General features: G+C 40.2%; 1 protein-coding gene across 3 annotated transcripts; it reads left to right on the forward strand.

Moving 5' to 3' along the window:
- Positions 1 to 470: 470 nt before the first annotated feature.
- Positions 471 to 21,026, forward strand: mctp2b (multiple C2 domains, transmembrane 2b). 3 transcript variants are annotated; one of them, XM_047041663.1, is made up of 24 exons: positions 474 to 676; positions 3,210 to 3,381; positions 3,942 to 4,581; positions 6,535 to 6,594; positions 7,254 to 7,371; positions 9,339 to 9,481; positions 9,571 to 9,647; positions 9,733 to 9,847; positions 9,985 to 10,017; positions 10,882 to 11,049; positions 11,507 to 11,637; positions 11,730 to 11,916; positions 12,765 to 12,858; positions 12,953 to 13,055; positions 13,193 to 13,295; positions 13,942 to 14,043; positions 14,379 to 14,453; positions 14,580 to 14,699; positions 17,206 to 17,319; positions 17,775 to 17,816; positions 18,802 to 18,911; positions 19,175 to 19,284; positions 19,417 to 19,514; positions 20,008 to 21,026. In XM_047041663.1, the coding sequence occupies exons 3-24, from the start codon at positions 4,000 to 4,002 to the stop codon at positions 20,071 to 20,073; spliced, it is 2,751 nt and encodes a 916-aa protein (XP_046897619.1). In that variant the 5' UTR covers positions 474 to 676; positions 3,210 to 3,381; positions 3,942 to 3,999; the 3' UTR covers positions 20,074 to 21,026. The 3 variants fall into 3 exon arrangements, with proteins under 3 accessions (XP_046897620.1, XP_046897619.1, XP_046897621.1); XM_047041665.1 differs by lacking the exon at positions 474 to 676 and adding an exon at positions 2,360 to 2,817; XM_047041664.1 differs by lacking the exon at positions 3,210 to 3,381 and having other exon boundaries at positions 471 to 676.
- The last annotated feature ends 1,744 nt before the right edge of the window (positions 21,027 to 22,770 follow it).

Consider the following 22,770-nt stretch of genomic DNA (forward strand, 5'->3'; position numbering starts at 1 on the left):
TGCCTACTGCTTTTTAAATTGTTGAAAGTAATGTTGTTTCATTTACTTTTCAAATCTATATGTTGTATTGGAATAGAGGGAAGATTATTAGCACTAAGCAGTATTAAATGTATGTGTTAGAAGTTTGTATATAGATTTACTTCAGGGCAGATTATTTCAAGTAGGGTTAACGTGAACTGTTTGTCGGATAATTTGCCACTAGAGGGCACTGTAGATTGCATCTTTATTGGTCAATAGTGAGATCAATGAAGATTGTGTCTGTGGAAATTGTACTATTCTTAATGTACTAAACTTTACATTACTGTCCCTTGCACACACGGAGAATTAACTATTTATTTGCAAACATGCAATCGTCCAAAAGGTAAAAGGTAAATCGTTACAAATCCAAGAAGTCCCCCAACCACCCAAAGCTCCATAGTTGTCAACAGTAGATGGTGGCGGACGGACAGGTTGTCCTCTACGATGGTTTATGCCTATGGGCTTAAAAAAAATATATCGGCCAAACATTATTCTGTGGCACTACCCTTTAATTCGCTTGATGTAGGAAGTCCGTTTCATCCGACACGGCGATTGCTGATGTGTTGCGCCGCCGTGCGCACTGAAACCATCCTGTAACTTTGAAGAAGCTGAAATTTTGCCGAAATCTTCAGAAAATGTTTCTTGCGACGGAACAAAGGTACATATACTCTCTTTAGGCAGGTTCCGAATTAAGAAAATTAGGCTACCTGGATTTACCCAACACGTGTCTATCACTTAAATCAAACTCTAAAGTAGCCTACCTGGGGAACAAAGTTTTGTTTATGTAGGCTATGTCTTTTATTATTACATTGAAAAAAGAAAGAAAGATTCTAGTAGGCTGGGGTGTTATGTATGTTTTGTCATGCAAGACAACTATTAATATGCACAAAAATAAATAAGATGAATTAGATTTTTGACATTCTTATAATAACTCCTATTGGGAATGCCAAAAACCACAATATGAAGTTAGGATTAAGCGGATTTATTTATGTATTTATTACAGATGTTGGCAAGCAAATACTGTTGTCATTAGAGCTGTCATTAAGAAACCATGATTTAAAAAAATTAACAAAAATAACTTTCTTGTTCAATGTAAGACTACTTTTGACATGTTGATATGCCATCCAAACCTTTAAAACTACATTTGAGATAGCATCGCTCCTAAAGCAAGTTAGGGGGCGATTTCCAAAAACCTCTGCTGACCCTCTGCATGACATGGTGTCGTTCACTCCCTCAGTTATGCGATCTGTTTAGTCTGTTAGCTAATGGTGCTGTCTGTCAACTTCCGTGAGACTCAGCTCAGCTCTGTCCCCACCCCATCCCCTCATTTTGGGCAGATGCTCAGATGCCCTCCTTCTCTACATGCTGAATGGGGGACAGGCAACCGTAGCATCATCCTACTGTAGGATTAGTTTTGATCGTGCCAGGGCCAGATAGTCAGAGCACAGGCCAGTGTACTGTGGGAGTGGGCGTGTAATATCAGATAAGCCAGCAGCCATAAGGCTCAGGTTTTCTCCTCAATCTAACTGACCATGTTAGCTTGATGATTCATCACAGTAGAATTTGTATTTTTTTATGAGTGGTTAATTTGTCCAATATTTGAGTCATACAAATCAGAGTGTTACAATCAGATGTCACATGTGAGATGTAAACTGAATTTTGAGACCTTGGGTTTAGGTATCCATTGTATATTGCATTTAGCTGTATTTTCAATGCTAACAAGTGGAAATAGCAACTTCCTCAAACAAGCAACGTCACAAAGATGTTGACATTAGTGTTTACACTGAAAACAAGCATACACTGCAGCTTATTTTGAATTCACACTCAACGTCTCCTGGAAACACTCTGCTCCAGTATCACAGATCACAACTAACTAGAGTTAGTATGAAGCTGTGAAAACTGCCTCAATTTAAGAGGGTTCTCAAGGAGTATCTATGCCAACCCTCATATTCATGCTTTCATAAAAAAAAATAACTTTTTGATAAACATTGTTGTGATGCAGTCTAATCCTTTTATTTGGGTCAGGCTAGAGAATCCTGCTTCCTGGATTAAGAGTTTTACGATTTTCTTTGAACAAGACATCTCTGAAATTTCACAATAGAGAATCAATTGACTTGATATCCCCACAAATCTCTCATACATTTTGTCTTGAGAGACATTCGTTTCTTACCATCTTTGCATTTCCAAAGACAATGAATAACATCAATTAGTTTCCAACATGCTCATTATTTTATCAGCGTTCCCAAGGACTGATTCTTTGCCCTGCACATTAATGGCATGGTCAAGGGTCAATGTTGAGGACAAATACAACACATAAACCGATAAGAGGCTTATGGTGCGGTTGCATTTTAGAAAGTGTGTTTCTGGAGTACAGAGCATGGCGTGCTCAGGTTGCTGTGCTCTACACTAGCAGAGGCACAGCACTCCCAATGGACACTGGTATCCCTCCACTCAGCTCATCTTAAAGGATTATTTTATCTGCAGTTCGCCGTGTATGATCATCTGTTGGCGTTTTTCATGTCCAACTTGCTGTTGTGACGTAACAATAATGGACAAAGGGATCTCTATAGATAAGTGTAAATGATTCATTTGAGTTGTCTAAATGCAAACATACAGCTATGATGAGACACGTGTATTATTTTCAAGTGTATTGTTTTTTAACCTAACAGTTAGGTTACCTTACAATTTACAGATAGTTTTTGGCAATATTTTGTGCCTGCCTCTAATGAACTCATAGTCCTGTTATATGATGGTGGTTACCAGTGACACAGTATTGGCCTGTTTTGGGACAAATATCAGGTATTGTGTGGTGTAAACAGTAAATCATTACTGAGTTCCCTTCATATGTTAAGGAATTCTGACTATGTTTTCAGAATTAAAGTAAAAGAAGAATTTAGTCAATTACGTAATTTTCAGGTTTTTAAATAAAGTTCTTTGTGGCATTGCTCTTATGTTTTGCCTTGAGATTCTAACATGCCAGAGCTTGTGTGAAAGCAGTGATTATATTCATGTGAGGATTAGCGCTTATGAAATCAAATCAGATCATTTCAGCTTCATATGGTGACCATATCCCAGATTATACAACAGTAGATGTCATTGACTATAATAGTAGAGTTAAATATTTCCTTTTTTTATACTTTACATATTTGACTTCTCCTTTTTTATGTTTTAATTTAGTGCTTTGTCTCAAGTTCTGTTACAGGAGCTGTTTTAAATAGATCATAGAACCACCCCACACTTTCTCATGGTGTGATGGGAGTGCCACTTTATGAGTGTGTCTAGTAGCCGTAGTGCCAACTCACGGAGCAGGCATTGTTTGACTTAAGGTTGCTGCCAACTTCCCCCCTACCAGAAGACGTACAGGTATCGTGTTACGTACAGTTACACAATAACATTTCTGAAGTTATTTCCTGGGTTGAGCTACCACAGTAGTCAAATTCATTTGATCTCAATCTGCAGCTCTTAAACAACATCCTTTTAAAATGGTACAGACTAACTGATATTTCAGTATGTCTGTTTCTGTTACTATTTGCAAGACATAAAAGGCTTGATGTCAGTAATGAACTTGACTCACTTCTTGATCTACTTGAAATAAAAGTTATATAACTAGAAATGAGATATAAATGCTAAAGTAAAGCATGTAGCACTGATCATGTTAAGATTGACAACACTCAATGTGTTGCAGCATGATCTTGAATCCACTCATCGGACATACTTTCTCTTTTTAGGGAACAATGTTTTGAATAGATGACTCTGCTGGTGGAACACATTTGACTGAAATTGTGTTTTAACAGTGCTTAATCTAGTTGGCCAAAGAGTGATGTATTGAATCACAAACGCCAGTACATGAAAATCAAACAGATTATTATTGTAGATTTTTGCTTAATTATTGATTTTTTCATCTCTGGCTTTTCATGTTACAGGCTTCAATAATGCTAAATTCATAGACAGATTTTGAAGCTTCACCCCAACTATCTCACCATGGACTCTAAGAAGCCGAGCATGTTGAGCCAACTACGCCACCGAGCCAGGCCCCTGTTCAGCAACCTTCGCAAAGGAAAGAAGAGCCCCAGCAAACCTGAGGTCCGCCCAGAGCACATGCTGGACCACCGGATGAGCTTGTCTGTGCCTGACATCAGAGACCTGCGTCGGGAGTCCTGCCCCGTCCCCTCTGCCCTGCAGCCTCCAGACTTCGGGCCCCCCGACACCTGCCACAGTAGCCCCTCCAGCCCGCAGACTTGGTGTCAGACCCCCACGGCAGACCAAGGGGTTGTGAACTGTCCTGCTGGATCTACCCTCGCTGTGAGGAGTTCCCACAGACTGAGTGTGCCTGTAGACAGCACTGACTGTGCCTTTCAGGAGTCTGGACACAGCAGGGGCCCCTATGAGGAGGAGAAGGAGGAGAAAGAGGAGGAGGAGGAAGAAGAGGAGGGCCTCCCAGGCCAGAACTCCAGAGCAGCTGGGGTCATGGAACAGCAGCCAAGGGAACTGGCCCAGACTGAGACCATGATACTGAACAGCAGAACTGTCCCTTCTGTGGAGGTATCAGACGACATCACTGAGGTAACTGCTGTCCCGTCTCATTTAGCAAAGATGCTATTATTTGATTCAGGCACTTTCAATTTAAAATTAGATTTTTGCCTGCCAGTGTTAAAAAAATATATCTTTCTTATAATCCATTAGTCTTCTGTTGTTTTAGCTATGAGAGCAACCTGTCTATTCACACTGTTGATGGGAGATGTTTTTCAACGTATTACTCAACGATGAAAATCAATATGATTGTAAAAATCTATAATGGTGCTGGTCTCTGCATTAGCACTAGTAGGCTGTATAATGTGACACTTCCCTATGCCTCTACTATGTCACTGGCCTACTTATAGTGCTTAGAGTTCAATAGAATCACTTCAGGAATACATAAACAAAGCATGTAGTCAGTGACACAGCTGATTTGATCTGTTGATCTGTTTTGAACTGTAAGTGCAGTCATTTTTTTTAAATGAATGTCTTATCCTCTGTTTGTATTGTTAGTTTATGTCTGATAAAAACATGAACATTGAGGAATAAAATAGAAAGTGCTGTTGTCCTGTTTTCCAATGTCACACATAACTCAGCACTTCTCTTCAGTGGACTGACTCAGTGCTATTACGATAGATTGGAGGACACAAAGTGTTAGTATCTTACTGTATGATTTTAAACGTATGCAACAAGGTTGACATATATACAGTTGGTCTGGTGACATAATATTGTTTTTCAGTTGTGGTTAAATAATGTCGGTGCAAGGTTACCGCGAGCGACTTGTCAGATGCACAGATTGTGTTCATTGAGCCTTATCGTCAGTTCACTCTTAAACATAGAGAGTTAAAAAAGAGTGGGCATGATTTGTAATAACTCATGGCCCAGGTGTTTTGTTGGAAAACGTAATGTCAACCTCGTTGCCATGTCGACTTTAATCAGCAGTCACAGAACCATATTATGTAACATGCCTTGTCACTCAGTGAGGCAGAAAGGATGTCTTACTCAAAGGTAAATGTTTGTTCAGCTGACGTTCTGCTCAATACCCAATAGTATTTACAGGGAGGACAAAGGTCAACACTCATTTGCCTACAAATCCTTTGTTTAAAGATCGAGAGAAGCTTGGTTTATAGGCTAGCCTCATGGTGTCCTCTTCCTGTTCTATTCGTTTGTTTCAATATACTGCTGCACCTCAACCCTGCGTTATCCAGACTTTACTCCAAAGTCTTATTGCAGATAATATACATATTTAGTTTTAGTCCTTCAGCATCATATACTGAAGACCAAAAGAAAATGACCCTACACTTAACATTAGATTTTTGTACTAATTTACTAAAGCTAACTTCAGTTTGATATAGTAGGCACTCTGAGTGAAAAGTGTTCCTACACTCAAGACGCAAACGTATATTTTGGAAGCCTTGAAATGTGAAGTGTTAAACGTCAGAGATTACTTTTGGGTTGGGACCAAGGTTAAAACAAACAGTGTGCGTAGGCGCCAATGGGAATTTACAAGGTTATCTTACATGCACACCCAAATGGGTATTTGGTTTAAGTGACCTAAAATAAATAGCTAACTTAAAATCTTAGTGAACAGAAAGGTGTTACTCAAGGTGTGCTACAGTAGAGTGTGAAAGGTTTTTCAATATATATGGTACGTTTAAGCTGCACAGCAGTTTATTATCCAGAGATAGAAAATAAATGCTTTGGGGTGTTACTCAGTACTTTGTTCTTTGGCTTAACATTCTTAATATCCAACGGCAAAGGAATTTTTAATAACTACATGAAGGCAATAACCTCAGGCAGTGCTAGAAAAAGGGGTTGGAGCACATTAACACTAAACTACTCCCATTTTTTCTGTTCTGCCAGAAAGTTTTGGAGATGTTGTTTAGGATTAGCTTGTTTTATTTTGTACATCCTTGTTTTTTCACCTGATGTATTTGAGGTTTTACCTTTCTAAGTAACGTAGCCAGCAGGTGCTCATACTTCCTTGTATTGTCTCCACAGCACCATAGCAAGAGCAATGACCTTGATGCTCAAACCTTCCATGACATTGAAAACAACGGTGTAAGTACTTTGGTGAAAATACTGTCAACTCATGCTTCCTTTAAAGACATTTAAATGTTAATGCCATACGTTATTACTGTCCCTAGATATTAAATTCACGATTGATGGCATGAAGAATGTTTGATTTGTGTAGCTGTGCTGTGTATGAATATAGGCCTCTTTTTTGCACAATAGTACATTACAGCTTTGTCCCTTGGTTGACATTGAGGCTTCAGAGTTTAAATCCAGATTATGGCAAAATGGGCAAAACCTCATGTTAGAGAATATTCAGTACAGTGGGCATTCTGGATGAGGCCAGGTCTGGTGTTTAGAGTAAGGGGCTGTCAGGGGATTGTGGTTTATTCTCTGAAAACAAAGTGGTGCTCTGTATTTCTGTGGTATTGTGATGCATCTTAAAAGTAATTCACTGTTGAATCCCACTGAGATAGACAGCCGAACAGAGCCTCAGAAGAACTGTACTCAAACTATGAGTCAAGCAACGCATCCAAAGTCGTGTTAGAAATAAATCATAAAATGTCTGTTGGAAATATGACATGGTGGTGAATATCAGTTCATGTTGCTTTACTGTAGACCTTGACATCTTTGGCCTGTGGTATAAATAATAAACAATAGGACAAGGACATTGGAGACAATACTAACATTTCTCTCTATGTTCACAGTTTGAGATGGGCAGTGAAGCGCTGAATGTGTCGGAGAGTGTGCGCGAGCTTCAGAAGTCCTACCTCCTCAGCATCAATCTAAAGGAGGGCCGTAATCTGGTCATCAGAGACCGCTGTGGTAAGACAGTGCTACCATACTGTATCGCCATACTCATAGTTTCAGTTACTGAACTCGAAATGCCCTGTAAATGGTCCCACATGAGAACGAGTGAAGTACACTTCCAAATTACAGGCGGCTCTGGGTGCATTTTTCTGTCTGAACACGACCCAAGTCAGATAGTCAGATGTCCGACTCTGACTCTGAGCCGGACACAGTTAACGTAAACCTAAGCACTGAGTTTGAAACAGACATTTGGTCCATTTTGTACACTATATTTTCAGTAAAAAGTGGTTGAATCACCATGTCAAGTAGTCTAGACCAGCCAAAGTTATCTAACCTAAACCCAAACATGGTTTAACAATTTTTGGCTTAACCCAACCCTTCAACAGGCCCAGTCAGGCTCGGGTAGATGGGTAGGCACCCTCTACATAGATTCATATCATTGTTGCTGTCAAGGAAAGTTTATTTTGGTTTGAAGATGTCAGGGTACTATTTTACCATGCGATAAGATTGATGCAATTACTTTTCAAAGTTATTCCGTCTGGCCTTGTTGCTATAATGAATAGAATGCTTCCGTGTACCTCCCGACTGAGTTATCTGTATTGACTGCAGAGACGACTCACACTTTCTTCTAAGAGCCAAAACAGCATTCCACACAACCTTTCTAAACTTGTCGAGGGTGAGAACAGTCACACCGTGGACTGGCCACACCTTTGCCATTATTCATCACTTAATTCCATTGACACAAGGCGTTCATAGCAGAGATCCCGTTTCATGGGCTGCTTACCAGACAACGCCTTTGTTAACAATGTTGAGATGGGTCTGAGGGCCTTAGGTCCTGCTTTAGGTGGTGTGAACATATGTTCAATACAGAATACTCAATGCAATGCTAATGCAATGCAAACATTGTCACCGAAGGATCAGGTAACTCAGTATGACATGCATTCCTTTCCAAATATACAAGGAGACTGAGCTGACTTGACAAATATGGCTTGTTGCCTTGGAATACACACAGGTTAGAGAAACATTATGTTGTCAGTCAGATGACTAAAGAATTAGGCTGCCATCTGTTGGTGGACAGGAGAAATGACACACTCCTCAGACGTCAGACACTTTAATTTCAACATACAAACAGTGCATGTAGTAGGTTAAGCAGCTAATCAAGGACGTGCACAATTGTTGCAGTATTTCAGTGGTTAGTGTAAAGTGACGGTCTGTATTTCATCCAGACATGCAACAATGACATAATCTGGACTGAAATAACATAATTCTGTTGATAGGACAGTACAACAATAACAACAACTAAATATTTAGAAAAAATGAATACAATAATTATTAAAAGACTGCTACAGATTTGCAAATACATGTTATGATTCTCTGTAACTTTACTACTGTAGATTCATGTATTCATGTCTACAGTACCGGGTACATGGTTTTTGCACTTGCAAGAAATTCTTGCAGCAGTGTAGTGGTTGCTCATTCAGGAAGTTGTGCCTTGTTTGGTGAAAATTATTGGAACAAACCACTTCCTCTTTATATTTGTGTTACCTCGTTTTATGTGTTTTGGGGCATTGGAGATGGGGAATGACCAACGTTTTTGTTGTTGTCATTGTGTTGAAAGGAATGTTGATTTACCTGTAGTTATAGTTTTTTGCTCTTTTGCACCATGCTGGTGTACTGTAATGATGGTTGCATTACAGTTTTGGAAGGAGATTGTGTTTCCTCCTGTGTCTTACTTGGAAGGGTAGTACAGTGGTCTCACTGTTGTCTTGTAAAAGTAGAAAGACTAGCATGTCTGTTTTTATGGTAATATTAGACAGCATTGTTCAAAGGCTGTCTGGTTTATGCTTTGAAACTAAAATTACAAAGAAAAGATGTATAATACCAAAATATGGGTAAAAATAGCCCAAAACATTGCTGCTTTGGTATACTGGTGTGTTTGAATTGCAGAATCACTTAAAATAAAATAAAATCTTTACTCTCAGGTACCAGTGACCCTTATGTGAAGTTCAAATTAGATGGAAAAACAATCTACAAAAGCAAAGTGGTCTACAAGAACCTAAACCCAACATGGAATGAATCATTTTCCTTCCCTGTCCGAGACCTGGATCATAGACTCTATATTAAGGTAAGAGGAGTCATGCAGCACATGAAGATGAGATGTTGGTATATCACTAAAGTGTGTAATTACAGTAACTAGTCTTTGATACTGTGCAGGTGTATGACCGTGATCTGACCACTGATGACTTTATGGGCTCAGGCAGTGTTCTACTGAGTGAACTGGAACTAGAAAAGTGAGTGACCGAGCAACGCCGTTCACCATGGTTACGACTCTTATCTACATGACGAACCACAGAAACTGAACCGATGTTTTCACAGAACTTGTGAAATGGTCCTGCGGCTGGATGACCCCAATAGTCTGGAGGATGACATGGGCGTCATTGTGGTGGACATGTGCTTGTCCCTTAGAGATGGGGAGGGTAAAAGAAATAATGTAAGTTTTTTTTGTTTTACATTGTTCTGTTTTGTTTGTATTCTGCAAGTATGTGTGCGCTTTTCTTTATTTTATTTTTAAAAATGTGGCTGACTAACCCATGATATTTTCTTTTGCATCGGACACGGATGATGCAGAAATGGCCGCCTAAAAGAAAACGTAGTTTACGGGTAAGATATGATGAAATGCAGTTGAAGTATAGTTTACTATAAACCTTGTCGATTAGAATAATTACAGACTCACTCATTTATTTATATTTCCACAAGAGGGCAGTGTGTCTCCAGAAAAACTTTAGGTTTTATTTAAACGTGATGTTGGTTGATATAAGAATTGGTTGATAAGACACATTTCTAAATGTGTTCTATGGATTTTTTTAAATTATGTACATGTAAAGTATTAAATTGCAATTGTAGCATGATTTCCTTACTTAGATTTTTAATTAAGTGTCAAAAGGAACACGGCATGATTGTGCCAAGGCAGAGACTGCTTGATCTGTCTAATTGAATATGCACTGTATTTAGTTCTCCCCAGCAGCTTTCCTTGATGTAAGCTCACTTAATTATCTTAGAAGATGGCCATTATCATGTTATGTAAGAAAGCGGACTGCTTTCACATATGCCTGCCTATACTTAATCCCCTGGTGAAATAGAGGATCATTTTCAATATTCTTTCACGGTAGAGAAAGGAGATAATGTGCTTTCATTTAGCAGTCCATGTGCTCCATTTATGATTGATGGAGGTCCCATTTACCAGACATATTGAAAATCTGTTTTTGCGACATAGACTGATGGTGTATTTTCTTAATTTGTTGCAACCATGTAGGCCTCAATGAACTTAGGTGAAATGTTGCTATTTCAATGTGATGTGAATGCATGGAATCCTTTCCAGTTTAAATTAAAAATATATTCCCTGTCGTTCACCACATTTTCATCCTCTCCTGTTCTCTGTCTCTCTCTGTCTTTCTGTCACCTCTCCTCCTCCTCTTCTCCTCCTCTCCTCCTCCTCTCCTCCTCCTCTCTCCTTCCCCCGTCCAGTCAGGTGTGTCGCACCAGAGCCGTCGCCTGTCCGACTCCCTGAGGAAGAGCCAGTTATGGAGCACGGTGATCAGGGTCACCCTGGTGGAGGGCCAAGACCTTCCTGTGGACGGCCCCGGGGAGGTGTTTGTACGCTTTAAACTGGGAGACCAGAGATACAAAAGCACGGTACATCATAGAGGAAGAACTTGGCTTGCCTCTCCCTCTCCCTCTCCCTCCCTCCCTCCTTCCCCCTCCCTCTCTCCTTTTCCTTTCGCGTACACCCACGAAACGCAGCTCCCACATCACTCCCTCTCCTTCCTTCTCCGCACACACACACACGGACACACACACACACAGGCCTCCATGTCTGAGGTGTAAACGAACTACAGATCTATGAATGAAGACCCCCCCCCTCTCTCTCTCTCTCTCTCTCTCTCTCTCTCTCTCTCTCTCTCTCTCTCTCTCTCTCTCTCTCTCTCTCTCTCTCTCTGGTACATCATAGAGGAAGAACTTGGCTTGATTCTGCTTTCCTTGGCTACGTTTGAGTTTACACGTGGATACATTTTTGCTTCACAAATGCTAGATCAGTTGAGTGAGTATGAATAGGGAAAGGGTATCCATCTATTTTCACTCCTCATCACAGAATCAATGTAAGAAGCCCAAACCACAGTGGAGGGAGAGATTTGACTTCAATCGGTTCCTATACAGTCCAGATGTCCTGGAGGTGGAAGTCTGGTCGAAAGAGGGAAGAAAATATGAAGAGTGTTACGGAACGTAAGTTTAGCCTTTTCAACGTTTCAACGTTTCACCATGTAGTTTAATTGTAAAACTTCATTTCAGTTTTATTATTACTGCTTGGTTTTCAGATGTGAAGTGGACCTGTCCAAGGTTCCTGCCAATCAGACTCATCTGTTCAACCAGCCGCTGGATCGGGGTAAAGGTCGTGTTGTCTTCCTGATATCACTGAGCGCGTGCAGTGGCGTCTCCATCTCCGACCTGTGCGCTCCGCCCTTGGAGGAGCCCCATGAGAGAGACAACATGTTCGAAAGATACGTCAGTAAACTCAGCCATAGCAGTATATAAAATGCAGTGTTTTCTATGAACCATAGATGATTAGGGGTGTAACAATATATCGTGGAACAATATATCGCAATACAACATTTAGACAGTATGTACCGTAGAGTTGTGTCAATTCTTTTTACAATATGACGTCCGTTTGATAAATGGTAAATGGACTGCATTTATATAGAGCTTTCATACCTTAGCGGCACTCAAAGTGCTTTACAATGTTTGCCTCTCGTTCACCCATTCATACTCACGCATACTCACACATACTCACACATATACACACATACACACACATACCGACGGCAGCGAGCTACCATGCAAGGCACCGGCCTGCCCATCGGGAGCAACTTGGGGTTCAGAGTCTTGCTCAAGGATTTTTTGGCACATGGCCTGGGAGGAGTTGGGGGTCTAACCGCCAACCTTGCGATTAACAGACAACCCTCTCTACCCCCTAAGCCACAGCCGCCCCACATCAACGCCCCATCGATCCTATTGGTTGAGCTACCACCACGTAACCTACTCTGCACCTGCGTCATGCATTATTGCATGACGCTTATTCGCAGAGTTAACTAAATTGTATGTACAACAAATACATATTTTGAAAATGTTTAATGTTTTGGAAATAAATATGTTAATTGAATTTCAGTTTAATTTAAAATGTTGTTCAAAATATTGTGATACGTATTGTATCGTACACCCTGTATCGTGATACGTATTGTATCGTAATATGAGTGTATTGTTACATCCCTATAGATGATTGTTAAAAATGTCGTGATTTGAGTTTGAATGTTGCTCACCGTTTACAACTGAGGCACTTCCTGTCTTTGCTGCAGTCTTTCAGAGGGTCCTTGAAAAACCCAAGAGATGTCGGCTTCCTTCAGATCAAGGTGATCAAGGCAGCTGATCTGTTGGCGGCAGATTTGAATGGTATGGACAGAATTACTTTCAATTATACAGACAGAAATGCTCACTTGATGATTCTTGGTTTTACGTGTCATGTAATCTGAATCTCGTTTTACAGGAAAGAGTGATCCATTCTGTGTGTTGGAACTGGGGAATGATAGACTCCAGACTCACACTGTCTACAAAACTCTCAACCCAGAGTGGAACAAAGTCTTTACTTTGTAAGTGAGCGGATCATTTCACCATTCATGTCTGCTAAGTGTAATATTTTGGAAGAATTCAACTGACTAAACATGTAATTTCAGTTGACCTTTTTTTTTACTGCATTGCATCCATTTTTTGTCTGTTTTTCCTCCAGCCCAGTCAAAGACATCCATGACATTCTGGAGGTCACTGTGTTTGACGAGGATGGTGACAAACCGCCAGATTTTCTTGGCAGAGTGGCGATACCCTTGCTGTCTGTAAGTCAATATCTTAAAATATTCAAGAGAGTAGAGCAGCACTTGACCAATCCTGGAAATTGGGGAAATTGGACTGTTACAGTAGCAGAAGCAAGAGGAGCAAAATACAAAATATACATTTAGCAATATAAATGCATACTATAGAGCAACGATTACCAACCTGTGGGACACGGCCCAATAGTGGCCCGCTAGAGTAAAACACATGGGCCGCCAAACCAATGAATTTTTATATACACTGCTGATAAATGATTATTACAATTCTTATACATTTTTAAATTACATTTTGCCTTTAATTCATCATGAATGAAACACCAATAGATACGCCTGACACGTTGACGAAAGTAAGCTTACTGTGGCGCTGATGGACACTTTGTCTTTGATCGCTCAAATACATTTTGCCTTGAAAGCGAACTGTTTGGCTCCCATGGTGTTGTTAAACATGTGTGATAAGCGTGAATCAAGCAAACGGATGTGTTACACGGCCTCAAAATTATTTGACCTACGCATGTGGGCCGCAAAGGGGAAAAGGTCGGGAATGGCTGCTATACAGTACACAGTACCGCAAATCAAATTGTAATTCTATTCTATTGTGACTCTCAAGATAGGAATCGTATCCTAATGCCCCTTTTTTTTCTCTGCAACCCAGATCCACAATGGCCAGCAGATAGCCTGCCAGCTGAGAAAAGAGGACTTAGGAGCCCTAACCAAAGGGACCATATCACTAGAACTGGAAGTTATTTTTAACCCTGTAAGTAGAGTTTTCAGCAACAATGAGGACATGAGAACATGATGGCTATTAGACATGGGCAAATCCTCACTGATAAGGCCATCTGTAAGGTACCAACACACTGGCCAGGGACGCAGTGAGTGTACACACAGTCCAACTCCCACAACAGATGGACTTCAGATTATCTAATCACATAGCTGGAGTCAATACCATTTAGCTCATCGTTGGCATTCGCTGGTGGCAGAAAAATGGGAAACAATTGAGCTGTAAAATTTTTATATTATAGTGCATGCAATACAGTTACAGTTTTTTTCTCTGTCTCTTCCCTCTCCTCTTTCATCATTCTTTTTTTTTAGGTTAGAGCTGGTATCAGAACATTCAAACCAAAGGAAAAAAAATTCATGGAAGACAATCCAAAATTTTCAAAAAAGGTTGGTCATTAATCGGTATTATTTGAGGTAAAGCAATTTCACCGAAGTCACCTGAAATCTATTGAATAGTTGCAACAACAAAAATGTATTAAATTCCATCCAGTATGTGTATGTATTTCTCATCAGATCCTGGCCAGAAATGTACTCCGTGTTCGTACCCTGTACAAGGCAATAATGTCTACATTACAATATATCAAAAGCTGCTTTCAGTGGGAGAGTGTCCAGAGGAGTCTCATAGCATTCCTGGTAAGTCATTTCCCCTTATCACCAAACGCAATCTACTATCCCCCCTCACCCCCCCCGCCCCCGTTCCCCAAGTCTACAACACAACTGAAGTTGGTTCGACCCCTCCTTGAACCCCTCCAAGTGCTGATCTTAATCAATGCTGCGTAAGGCTGCGGCTTCCCCCTTGCCTCCAGTTCTTCGGCAGCTTTCGAAGGAGAGCTGAGCTGTTTCAGGTACCTGATGGGCCTCCGGGCTCAGCTGGAGAGACTGCATGGTCCCACTGGAGTTGAGATACAGTCTATTTTTACTCTACTTCCCTGACAACTCATTAACTCTCCACTCAGAGTGTGGTTTCTCTTGCAGTCCATTTTATGTACATATATTATTATGTAGCTAGTCCAGTCATATGTTTTTTCAAGAAATGTTTTCAAGGATCATTTTGTAAAATCTGCTAAATGCAAAGCAGTTTTTTTTAACAGAGGGTTTGTTGTTTTCAAACACCATTCTTTGCAGCCCTAGCATTGCGTGGTTTGAGGGGTTTCTTAGAACAATCATCTTAGATAAAGTTAAATTAATGCTGCATAAAGCCTGTGTATTAAATGTGTAGGCGTAGGGGTCAACTAAAGTTCTTTGTGACTTGCTGCCCAGTGTCCTGTAGATGGGGCTAAAGTTTTTCTTAGCCAAGAGGAAGATATTTAGGCCCTATTAAAGACTGGCTGAAGTAACAAAAATTACACTCATACAAATGATGCTGTTAAGTGTAAAATCTACAATAAGGTTCACGTTTTCTTGATTGGGATTTATGTTTTGTTTTGAGGGCGTAATTGTCTGTTTGTGTATTTGCAGTCACTGTCAACTGTAAAGATTTTATTTAAGTAAATGCAATGTAGACTTAAAATATTGAATTGCCTATAGATTGGATATAGGGTGATTTCAAACAATATATAATATCTGTGTAAAAGAGAGATACACACTCAAATATGCATGCACACATACACACACACACACACACACACACGCAGACAACCTGCCTCCCTGCTACAATATACTGGACCATCTGCACAGTGTTTTTTCAATCGTGTTAGCCTGCTGAAATCTCCACAAATAATGTATTCATGCTAGACAGCCTCTGTAAGCTGTGGTGAGATATGACAGAAGAACCATCCCACATACAGTATAAGTGATGGTATTTGCTTTACTAAGACAAGATTTAATTCTCTGATTGACTTTACAGCCTTTTCCCAGAAATAGAAACGGGTGAATCTGTGCACATGAATACATATATATATATATATATATATATATATATACTGTATATACCTATTAACATCACACATCTGTTGTATACTCAGTTTATGAGTTTAGAATGACTGTAGCTATGTACATACTTATTTGAACAAGATCAGCTCCCCTAACTTTGGAAAAGTAAAGTAAAACTGATTTTGTACAATATGGAGTATTGGATTAGTGCATGCATTGTTCAATGAACAATTCAATGTTATCCTGTTCAGTAGCTCTTTACATTTAATGGTGTTATATTTTTATAACGCTATCACATGTCACAAGCACTTTGCAGTGTAAGCCTCTTAAAAGCGTCTCAAGTTGAAAATGGAGCACAATTCTCCCAGTCTTTACGGCGCACATTTTTCACGTATACATTTGCACAGGAGCGTGACTCAGTCTTTTGCCACCCCTGTTTTTCAGTCACTTAGAAATATCCACTAATAAAACATAAACCTTTTAGCGGGGAATTAGTTTCATCTCCATTTCAGGCCGTGTTTGGCTTGAGATAACAGAGACAAGAGCGTGCTTGGCTTTTGCACATTAAAGGGGGGGGATATCTGCCATCTTTTATGGCAGTTGGTGCCTCCGAGGAGAGAAATGTCTTTACCAGATGTTCACTTTTATTTTTATTAGCATATAAAAACATGTAAATCCTCCCCACACTGCTTGGCTCCATGCCTTCTTCAACGTCGCTGCCTTGACAGGATTATTTTATAGCCTCGTTTAGCAAAACAATTGAGACATCACAAACCATATTTCTTTTTTTCTCCTTTTATCTGTTTCCCCAAAGCCACACAGGTGGAATCTGCATTAGAGTGTGATTATCAATGCTAAAGCCACGATCACTCACAGATTCCCCCGCGGTTAGACTGAATGGTTCGCCAGCTTTAATGTACACAAGATAAAAGAGGCTGAACAATTAGACTTAAGTGGTTAATGTCAACGCATATGCAGGGGGTTTGTAAATCAGCTGTCCAACTAAGCAGAGCATGAGGTGTGAACACCATATGTAGAAACATACAATATGTTATAGGAAATGTTTGAAATACGAAAGCTTTCATATAGTTAGGTTCCTTTCTTTGCCTTTCATCAGAACGGGTCTTTAATCAGTTGTTGGTTGTACAAAAAGCTTTAGGCTACTCTTGATAAGGGTGCTTTTGAAATGTGGCTAAGACTGGACGGCACTTGGAGAAGGGAAACCTTTTCAGACTCCTGTGCCTTTCTGCTCTGACCTTTCCTTCAGATCTTCTTGGTGACGGTGTGGCACTGGGAGTTCTACATGTTGCCCCTCTTCCTCGTTCTCCTCATCTCATGGAACTACCTCCAAGAGGCCTCTGGAAGAGTCAATCAAGATTTGGTGAGTACAACGACAAAAAAAACATATTCTGCTCCATCGTCCATCATAGACCAGAGCCTTCAGCACATTTAGTTGTTAATCACCGCAGAACACGTGAAGTCCTATGCACACGTCCTAAAGCGCTACATGTGACGGCTCTAGACCCTCGTTTGCCACATACAGTCTAAGCTGTAGGGGTGAGCTTAATATGTGCCTGAGATCAACAAAAAATCTTCACAGGTCAGTGGCAATGGAGCTGATCTTTACCACTGTTATTTAGCTGTTGGTGACATGAACGGCAGTAGACAGATGATGACTGGAGGGGTGGGAGGTTGGGGTTAGTTTAGGCCCAGGGTCAACTAAAACACCCAGGGTGCAAGGGGTCGATACTCAGAGCGGGTGTTGAGCTGTGTATTTTAAGCACTCTCCTACTCGTCCCCCTCTAACATAATTTCTGGGATTCTTACTTTCCTTAGGACCACGTGGATTTTGCCGATGAAGATGACGAAGATGAAAAGGTGTCTTAAAATGTTTTGTTTCTGTTTCACTCCTGTCCTTTATTCACTTTGTTCGTCCTTAGTGCTCACTTTAGTTCATGCTCACTGTTCGCAGGGGACGCTTCCAAAAATCCTGTCTTATTAAAAGAGGAGCATATTATGAGGCTTTACAAAGTCATAAAGCTCAGTTTTCAGAGAGTGTTCAGAGGGGTTTTTCCTGGTGCCACAGAGGGAATCTGTCTCAGTAGACATGTGGTGTGCTGTGTGTGTGTGTAAAAAGCTTGGACACGACTGTGATAATACTGGCTGCCTGCTGGTGTATACAGTCTTACCCAGAGTCCTCTGATGAGGCTCTGCTGAGAAGCCTCATCTGGACACTGTCACGCCGAGTCATCTCAGCAGTACTTAGCAGAAACATGCACGTACTGTACAATGCATGCATACACAGCCAAGCAGTGACTGAGACCACTGGTTGACTGTCTCTCCGGTCAACGTTATTATTTCTCCTTTGTCAAGTCCCCACTCTTATTTTTGTTGTTGTTGTTTTCTCTGTTTGATGTCGACATCTCTGCTGTGTCTGAAGTCTGCATGGCTGTGTGACTTGGTGTCCTGCTCCTTCTCCCTTTCTCTCTCTGGAGATCTTCACCCAGAGTCCCTGGCCTGTTCTGTTTACTTTACGGCTGTCCTCCCCTAGTGGGAGCTGAGCTCTTTTGGCTTTTGGATAGCCTGAGAACCGCTCAGTGATAAATGGGCTACTTCATCTTTTTGATAATGCAAAGTCCAGTCCACTTTGAAGCCCCTTTTCACCCCAGTTTAACAAAGTGGAAACCAGGATTTTCAGCTCCTATCAGTTTTGCCAAATAGCTTATAAGTGTAAATTTAGGCCATAAATACATATTTATTTCCAGCTGAAGCTTAAATGATTACCTCTTCTGTTTTTATTCTTAAGATCTTTGTGCCAAATTTAGTTGTTTGCAAATAGCTCACTTGTTCTTTAATGTTCTAGGAATCTGAGAGGAGAGGTTTGATGGAAAAAATTCACATGGTTCAAGAAACTGTCATCACTGTTCAGAATCTATTGGAGGAAATTGCATGCTTCGGGGAGAGAATTAAGAAGTGAGCAAATACAGCAATATAAGCCTGAATTGTGTTCAATGCAGGATTATTTTTGCTACCACATAAAATCATTTTATAAATTGATTTTAAATATCTTTAATGATGGTACTTAAGTCTTTAAACAGTGTATAAACTATTTAGAATGTTAGCAACATTTAGGTACAACAGTAAAATGTAGTTCAGGTTAGGACAAAATTCAAATTAATGTTTCAATCCAGTATGTGCTGTATTTGTATCTTCAATGTTTTGTTTTCTTTTTTCAGCACATTCAACTGGTCTGTGCCCTTCCTGTCCAACCTGGCATTCCTCGTTTTCCTTATTCTAACAGTTCTAGTGTACTTCATTCCTCTTCGCTACATTGTTCTAGTGTGGGGTAAGTGTGTATTTTACACTTTTCAGTTTCACATTTGTTTAATTAAAGAGCCAGTTAATCAAATCTCCAGACTAGTGTTGATTATATGTTTATAGTCAATGTGTAAGTCTGCCTTCAAAATGTCTGTTGCAGGTATAAATAAATTCACTAAGAAATTACGGGACCCTTATGCGATTGATAACAATGAAGTCCTTGATTTCCTGAGGAGGGTACCCTCAGATGTTCAAAAGGTAAAACCAGAGATTAAGACTCGGGAAGCTGCAAATCCTTTAGTCTCTCAATTTAGCATTGTACTGAAATATCTCAATGTCTTTTCTGAAGAATGTCTGTAATTTGCTTCATCTGGATAATTATACCTCTTGCGTAATTTCTGTTGTGCTTCTACTCTGAACATCCCTTGTGGGAAAGAACAGTGCGATAAGAGATTTTGCTACCGTGTGTTTGCAAGGAAAACATCACGGTTCCCAGGCAGAAACGCAGCGGTGGAGAGCCGTTGTGACACTAGTGTCGTGACTCAGCTGGTGGCCCTTTACCCAGTGTGGCCCAATATCTGTCCTACGAGGGAGTGCCCTGCACTCCACTGCTTAGAGTGTTCAGAGGGTGACTCATTGCGCTCGAGTCTTTGCGGGTCCCCTCCTCTCTGTGCCTCCCCTGTGGCAATGCATCAACTCAGGCTCTGCTAGGTTAACCTGCCCCTTACCACACTCCTGTGTCTGTCTACAGGTGCAGTACAGTGAACCGAAAGCCAGCAGCTCTCTAAGCCCACTCAGGAGGAAGAGAACTACATAGAAAGGTGTCAGGGCATGGTCGGGACACAGGTTCCAAACGGAGAACACGGCTTGCACACTGAACTCAATGCTCGTTCCTACCAATGAATAGCCCACGCTATGAAGGATAAGGAAACTGCCGACGAAAGCTGCTCCTAAATTTCCCCGTCTGGTGTTACTGGTCGGGTTTGAATGCTCACAAAATGAATGTTTTTAAAAACCAAATTGGGCCGTTTGATACACTATGCCACTACGATTTTTTTACTGTCCATAGAGTAAATATGACTATTGACTGAAGCAAAACACAACCACCATGGCTGATTTGGTTTGTTTTCTAGTTTTTGTAGCACTGCGATGTAGCTACTCATTTTATTATACCCTGTGGTTATACTTTCTATTTAATACAAAAACAAAATCCAAAGCTACTTTAACCTAGTTTTATATGTTTTTCCTTTTGCCACGATATTCTGATTGTTAAATGTGTATGTAAATAAGATAGTTACGTTTGTAAGATCTGTCACTCTTCCATGTTATTGAATGTACTTTGAAAGTGTTTCACTTTGGTGTGGAATGTATTATTCTGTGTGGGATTTGTTTAACCATATATATCGTACACATGTATGTCATGGCCAACCTTTAACTGCACTATATGTTACTATATATAGCATTTAATCATAATTTAACTATTTAGTTTCTCACTGATTGTGGTCCAAAATGTATTAGGATAATGATCATGATTTTAGAAGAAAAAAAAATTATATAAATCTTTCACCATCTGTATTTCTATAGGTGTACTTATTTAACTTTGATTCACTTTTTACTAGTGAATGCCATGGGACCAAATGTACAATTTTGCACACCTAATATATCTTGAAATAATGTATTAATCATTATCACTAATGAGAAGTATCATCTCTTCTTTACAATGCAATAAATGCACCCGAGTATGGATTTGTCTCTAATCAAAATCCTTAATAAATGTGCATTTGTCTTTATAACAATATATAATCCCCCCCCCCCCCCATAAAAATCCTAGTAATTCTGTGAGTATCATGATATATTGACAATCTCTTCATTAGGCTTTCATGAGGCTGCTGCTGCTGCCGCTGCTGCTGCTGCTGGTGGAGACCTCTCCACCACCCAGACTGCCTGTGTGCCTGCCCCTCCAGGCACCGCCACAGGCGGCTGAAGCTGAAGACCTCAGCGACCTGTTTTTAGCTGCTGTGACGAGCAGCCTCAAGCTACAGGGCTATCACACAAGCAGCACCAGCTTAGGTGCTGCTCACTTTTTGAATTGAAATTAGAGGGTTTTCCTTTTTTTGATTCCAGCTACAGCCACAAGCAACATTCACGCTAATTTGGGGATAGGAAGAAAATATTCGGATGGAGATCACGTCACCAAAGCTGAACTCGTAGAAAGCGATTTAATGATATTGGATTTGTGTTACTTGAAACTAGCATCCAATAATGATCATTATTAAAAGTTATTCAAATAATTAAACATGTTGACTTGTAAAGTAGTTTATATATAAGCAACTATCCTATACGAGTGACCTTTTTTCTTTCTTTTACTCATGTTTCATATATTCCATATTCATATTCTTCTTCCAAGGACACTATAAGGACATCTCAATTTGATACATATGGGCTGGACATGAATATGTATAGGGAGTGGGATGCTTCAAAATTACCAAGTAAAATCATGAGTCGGGCAAGTGGGATACACATGAAATGATGTGATGTGGCATATGCATTCTGATTAGCCAGTGATCGTGTGGTCTCAGAAGACTTGTTAAAAACTCAGTGTCTAACCTGAAAACATTCAGCCGTGAGCTCATTGTATGTTTAGGCTGCATCACACGGTCAGTTTAACACAATACCAATAATACAGTGTGCAATCTCAAATTAGAGATGCAAATGCTTCCACATAACAAAACTTGTAAGATCACATTTTGAAGGTTTGTTTGTTCCAATGGGCAACACTGGGCTTTGCTTGTACAGTAATTAGGTCAATCAATGAATTCATACCGCCTCTGTTTAGACTCTACCCTGCAGCCATTGAGCATGGGGTCAGTGCTCTGTAACAAGAACTCATTGATTACTTTGCATGCTTCTAAATGGTCTTCAAGTAAAAAATCTATTCATTTATACTTATGATTTCAAACAAAACTGATCATAAAGGGGAAAAGAACATGCCATTACGAGATTATTGACCATTTATTTTCCTTATAAGAGTTGTGACAAAGAAATTGGCAGTAAACTGTAAAAACTCAATTTCAATCATTAGCCAAGTGAGTGTTAGGTCAGGTCTACTAGCCAATGCCTTTCCTAGAGGCTTGCTCTTGATGCCAGTAACAGTCTGATTGTTCTACCTCTCGGTCCTTCCAGTCTGCGGCCCTACAGCCCCACGCCCCCACCAGCTGAGACTACAACCCACCACACAGGGTACAGTGGGGCAACATCAAAGCGCTTGCTTCAGAAGACCCTCCGGGCTATTACTAGCCAAGGGAACCATGGGAGAATATGTCAAAACAGTTCTACAATAATATAATCAAAAACAGAAGACATGGATATAATTGTTCATTTTTTTACTATAAGACACAGTGATCCAGCACTGATTAATATTTATATCATCTGATTAATACACCATTACTAATTTATCTAATCTTTAATGCATTGTCATCGTATGGAACAGCACTGCAAGGGGTCAGATTTCATG

This window comes from Hypomesus transpacificus, chromosome 19, assembly GCF_021917145.1.
Source record: "Hypomesus transpacificus isolate Combined female chromosome 19, fHypTra1, whole genome shotgun sequence".
NCBI lineage: Eukaryota > Metazoa > Chordata > Actinopteri > Osmeriformes > Osmeridae > Hypomesus > Hypomesus transpacificus.

Coding starts and splice junctions, on each gene's coding strand:
- mctp2b (XM_047041664.1), top strand. CDS start 4,000: ATGGACTCTAAGAAGCCGAGCATGTTGAGCCAACTACGCCACCGAGCC. Junction 9,482..9,570: donor ATCATAGACTCTATATTAAG/GTAAGAGGAGTC, acceptor GATACTGTGCAG/GTGTATGACCGTGATCTGAC. Junction 19,515..20,007: donor TACCCTCAGATGTTCAAAAG/GTAAAACCAGAG, acceptor GTCTGTCTACAG/GTGCAGTACAGTGAACCGAA.